At 44.7% G+C, this 5,489-nt stretch overlaps 1 protein-coding gene across 2 annotated transcripts in view; it reads left to right on the forward strand.

Moving 5' to 3' along the window:
- Positions 1-5,360, forward strand: part of LOC135522759 ((E3-independent) E2 ubiquitin-conjugating enzyme UBE2O-like) — a 42,496-nt gene extending 37,136 nt beyond the window's left edge. For both annotated transcript variants that reach the window (XM_064949325.1, XM_064949334.1), the window contains exon 20: positions 913-5,360. In XM_064949325.1, coding sequence (XP_064805397.1) covers positions 913-1,494 — 582 coding nt within the window. In that variant the 3' untranslated portion in view covers positions 1,495-5,360. The remainder of the gene's footprint in view (positions 1-912) is intronic.
- Positions 5,361-5,489: the final 129 nt, after the last annotated feature.

The following is a 5,489-nucleotide window of genomic DNA, read 5'->3' on the forward strand; positions in this document are numbered from 1 at the left end:
ACACACTACTGAGCCATGTTGACTTGTTTTATGGACATTACATCAAAGTTGGATCAGCCTGTAGTGGGGTTTTCCACTTTAATTTTGACTGTGACTCCAAATCCAGACCTCCATGGGTTTGATCAATTTGATTTCCATTGATCATTTTTGTGTGATTTTGTTGTCAGCACATTCAACTATGTAAAGAGAAAAGTATTTAATAAGAATATTTCATTCATTCAGATCTAGGATGTGTTATTTTAGTGTTCCCTTTATTTTTTTGAGCAGTGTAGTTGGGTGGTTGTTATGGTGCTGCGGTAGAGATCTGTAAATATTGTACATATTTATGTTAGTCTTTTTATTTTTATTGCATATCTTGTGTTTTTGAGCCACGAATTTGCAGGTTAACTCTTTTTGGCTAGCTAGCTGCCGTGTTTTTTTATTGGGAAAAATGCGTCTGGACTCTGTAAGTTACCAGCTTTTTTTTTGTTTCACCCGGCTGCCAGTTCATGATCTTTTGAACATAATTTGCGGAGTTGCCTGACGCTCAATGGGAGATGGAGGCATTCAGCTGTGCTGAGGCAGAGGGTTGGTCGTGAACTCTGTGTGGTGAGGTTTTGGCGCCCAGTGCTGCTGAGGTATCAACCTAGTGGGTGCAACACAGAGTGGAAGAGGTCCAGGGGCTAAAAGACCCTCCACCATCACCATCCCCCCACTCAAGCCGTGAACCGACCCTCTCCATCTTCAGACTAAAGACTTGGCCCCTATTGGTTGACCTGTCATGATATATTGCTTGTTTGTTTTTGCTCTTGAAGCGCTTCGAGATTCTTTGAAAAGCCTTGTAGAAGTTTAATAAATTATTCTTATAGGTTATGATTCAGATCATGGGGATATTGAGTCATAATGATTTATCTTTTGTCTGTTTCCAAACAGGTGTTCCAGCAGGAGATCCGGCAGCACTTCACCTCTAGCGGCTGGCGCCTGGTGCACCGCCTGGAGGCCTGGCTGGAGCTCCACGAGCTAGCCGAGAGGGGCCCTCCGCCAAGGCCATCACGGGACAGGCCTCCCTCAGTGGGGCCTCTAGACGAGACGCTCCCCTTGGATCTTCTGGCCCACAGCACCCCCAACAAACCCCAGGGCTCCGGGGATGAAGAGCTGGAGGACTCTGGCCTGAGCCTTTCCACCACCGCCGCCTCCCAGCAGGAGCTCAGCCAGAACTTGGACTGCGACGGCGCCGTCTTGGCCAGTGAGGTGGCCGGGGCGAGCGCGGTGGTCTCCGGGTCTGTTAGGGGGGCCACCTCTGACTCTGTGGGCGGCAGCCAGCCGGCGGTGCGACCAAAGAAGCGCAGGAAGAGCTACCGGAGCTTCCTCCCCGAGCGGAGCGGCTACCCGGACATTGGCTTCCCCCTCTTTCCTCTCTCCAAGGGCTTTGTGAAGAGCGTGCGCAGTGTGCTGCTGCAGTACCGGGCCGCCCTGGCCGCCACCCCCATCCCCGACCACATAGAGGACAAGTGACTCCCCAACGCCTACCACCTCAAAGCCCACACTCTAAAAGCTGCACTGTGCCCCCAATGATTTCTCAAATAGCCCCCCGTACGCTCTGTCCCCCCTTGCCCAACTGCTGCCGAGTGCCCCTGCCCCTCAGCCATCTATCTCGTGCACTCTTGCCCCCTCCCCTCCTCCCTCAGTCCACTAGAAGTTAACTGGGTGTATGTGCTTTTTCTGTCAGTGTCCAGAGGCCAGTCAGAGGCCAGATGTGAAGGGAGAGGAGTGGGAGTGTCTTATGGGGATCTAAGCCACGGACCATAAGCGCCCTCTCTCATATTGGACCCTCTGAGCTCTCATGGACACACAGACAAGGAGCAAGAGCCTCGACTGGAAGGCAGCGCCACACGTCTGCCCCTTGTGGACCCTCCTAGGCCCTGACGGATGAGGAAGGAGAGGAGGAGAGATGTAGAGCAGGTTTGATTTAAAAAAATAAGAAAAAGAAAGTGCCATTGATTGCATCGTCTATAGCTACTGTAAGGGGAAGTGGAATTACCTGAAGAGACATTCTTTGTGAATTGCCGCCACAAATTACATTTCTTAGCACAAATTAAAATATTACTCCGCCGTGTAAATTGGATCTAAACTAAACGGAGACTGTTACAGTAGCCATGGCGTCCTGGAATCTGCAGGGTCAACCTGGACAGGTTCTCAAAGCTGGGTTTTCTCTGAACTACATTTCCCAGTATGCCTGGCTCCTTTAACCCTGGCGGGCACCCTTAGCACTGCTCCTGTGCCCTGTTACCACCCTGCACTCTCCAATCAACAGACAATCTCGGCAGGTCTGGGCACCTTTTGACATGCTGACGTATTGAGTTTCTTTTTAATGTGGATGTTGCTGGTTGTTTGCTTTTTGCCCTTCTCTTCTCGCTCGACTTTAGAGACACACCCCCAATCTGAATGTTATTAACTGCCCACCTACAACCGCTTCACTCTGCTATGTCCTTGTTGGTTTCCTCGCCAATCGCTCGCACCAAAACATGTCGTTGCAGAAACACTTGAGTGACAAGTTTACATACTAATCACTACTTCTGGATGTTATATACACTATTAGGCCCTATGGTATATACCCTGAGGAGAGACTTGGCTCTAGAATAGAGGAGTGACACAGAACTATATGACCTTACCTCTCTGTGAGGTGAAATGAGCTCTTTAATATCTTTGACTGTAGAAAGTTTCCATTCTAAGACTTGATAACTTTCTGACACTGTACAGACTGTTTGTTTTTTAGTTATGTCACCCATGTCGCTCTTAAGACTCAACTTGACATATTTTTTTTTTTCCTTCTACAAGGGATCAACGCTAGGTTGAAAATACCCAGTTTAAGAACCACGTTTGAAAATAAACACATTCATTGGACCAGCGCAGTTGCTGATTCGACAGGATTGGCATTGAAAACGTGATCAGCGGTCAGGAAATGAAGTGAAGTGACACTAGATCATTTGAAAAAAAGTTTAAATGAATAGAATGACAGTAAAACAATTATCCTGTGTGTTTTTTAGGAGTAGTTAGCTGAAATTCACTACGGTAGTGTTTTATTTCCCACCTTGATGGCTAACTTTCTGTACTGCTGACATTCACTTCTGTTAATTTTCTGTCTGGCGCTGGTCCGATGAACTTGTTAATTTTCTAACGCTTCTCCGTGGAATTATTACGTTGTCTTCACCTTCTCCATGTTCAAGGTAGTGATGTTTTTCCTTCCTTGCAGCTGTCATTGACCCTTTAAAGTCACTTAAAGGCTGGTCGTTCACAATGGTCCTCCAGAGCTATCCCACAATCCTCTCTTCTGCTCACTCATTGGGCTACTACTAGAAGCGGGAGCCACAACCGTGAACTTGACACGAGTTTTAAAAAAACGCTATCCATTCCATCACTAAATGAGTCTTATCTCAACATGTTGCCTTACTTGAATTGTTCTTCTTAGTATATCATCAGACCCTATGTACAGAGCTGCTTGTTACCCCCGCCTGATACCCACTACATTCACCCCATTCCAGTGTTCAGAGGTTGGCCCTCTAACATCAGATCTGGGGTCGGTTTTCCCTGGACTTGTGCTTAATTTAACAATTTGGAGGTAGGAAAAATGTATAAAACGAATAATAAATTAAACAAAATCACTGATCCCAGATCTGCTTTGACAATGGCAACTTCAGCCCACAAGTTGAATGGTCAAGTTACACAGCTTCAGCCTCTGTATTCCAGTGTTACTCTCAACTGTGGTTTGTTTGGGGATGGAGATTGATTGGAGTTTGTAGAGAGAGATTGAGTGTGGATGCAGAAGGTTTTGAGGAGCTTGTATTTGGTTTTGTTCTTGCCCTTTGCCTTGAGCATGACTGAGTGTCACTGTTTGTCCCCAAGATTGGAGTGGTGTCCCGTTCTTTCATTTCCCCAGTTTAAAGGGTGAATGATGCACTTTTGACAACATGGCCTCTGGCATAGTCATGCTTGTACTTTGTGATATTACTTTTATGTTTCTTTAAATTATTGCTGGTTTGTTTATACCTGCTTGAAAAATGGTCAAGTGTTCTATTTAACACAGGGAGCTTTTCTCTGTATGGCCACCAGGGGTCAGTGGTTCCATTCATTGTGTTCGCCGAAGAATGAAAGAAGCCTGGTCCCAGACCTGTATGTTCTTTGACCAACTCCTTTGGCTCGTAGTTGATTTTAGATGAACAAACAGATTTAGGATAAAGTGTTAAAAGGAGTACTGTGAAAGAAAGTGCAGCGATTTAACGCCATCTGGTTCTTATATAGCCTGGTCCCAAATCTGTTTGTGCGGTCTTTGCCGAGTTGGCTAGAATGCACAAACAGATCTGGAACTGGGCTAGTTCTGATAGTGCTTCCTTGGTTATTTGAACCGTCGTTGTTTACATCCATGACATCCATCTGAAATATATTATGCTCTTGTTTTTTGCCAGATATTCTGTTGGTCCATTCCCTCTTGTGCTTACCGGTGAACTGAAAACGAGGGCGTTGGCTCGTCTTTTTGCTTGAACAAAGACGCCAAATGCTTAGTGTTAATGAGTGTGTAAAACAGTACAAAGTGCCATTTGTAAATGATTGAGTGCAAAGCGTGAGACAAACTGATTATTGTAAAGAAGAAAAGAATAGGTGAATGGGATTTTTTTTTTTCACCTTAAAAAAAAAAAGCTATTTAAAATCCTGTACCATGCATGGCAATCAGGCTTCCATTGCTTATCTTCCTCCTTGACTTTCTTCCTCTTATTTTGCTGCCTGTACAGTAAGAAGGATGTTCCTTTGGCTTCCCCATTTTAGGCTGCAGTCCTTGTAGCGTAGCAGCCTTGGTTGGTTCCCGCCAACTTTCTCCTGTGTTTGCAACCATAGATCTCTCTCTCGCTCATGCACTTATTTCTCCACTATTGCAAAAACAGAAAAAAAAATGTGAAGCCAGGTCTTGAGAACAAACATGAAGGATTTCAAGCACATGAAGGTATGTACACAGCAAATTGTATGTTTATATTCAGACGTATTCATTACTGCGAGAGATTTCCAACCAAAGCATGTAACATGTTGCTTTAAGCCTCGAACGGACACAAGACTTGACTGTACGATGTGAACATTTCCACAGTGGCCTGTATTGGTAAACTAATAAGCTTATGATTTTTAGCCTGATCCCTCTGTACAGAAGTCATGACTATACTATAAATGCATATATTTAACAAACTTGAGCTCTGTAAGTGGTCATGAGAACGCTTGGGACATAAGTATACATTTGCAGGTTGTTTTTCTTTTCTTGATTTGTCATTTTTTACAGTTCCTTTCATTAAGTTTCAAGACCTGTTTTTAAAGTGATGTATTAAACTTTGCAAGCAGTACCATGGTTACAAGTTGTCGCTTGTGGTGGATTGAATTTGGTTGTACAGTAGAGTTGTGTTTTCAGTTGACCTCACTCAAAGGACAAAACAGCAACTTAATCTTGTTTATTCAAAAGAAACAAGTCCAAA

This window comes from Oncorhynchus masou, chromosome 4 (assembly GCF_036934945.1).
Source record: "Oncorhynchus masou masou isolate Uvic2021 chromosome 4, UVic_Omas_1.1, whole genome shotgun sequence".
Classification (NCBI taxonomy): domain Eukaryota; kingdom Metazoa; phylum Chordata; class Actinopteri; order Salmoniformes; family Salmonidae; genus Oncorhynchus; species Oncorhynchus masou.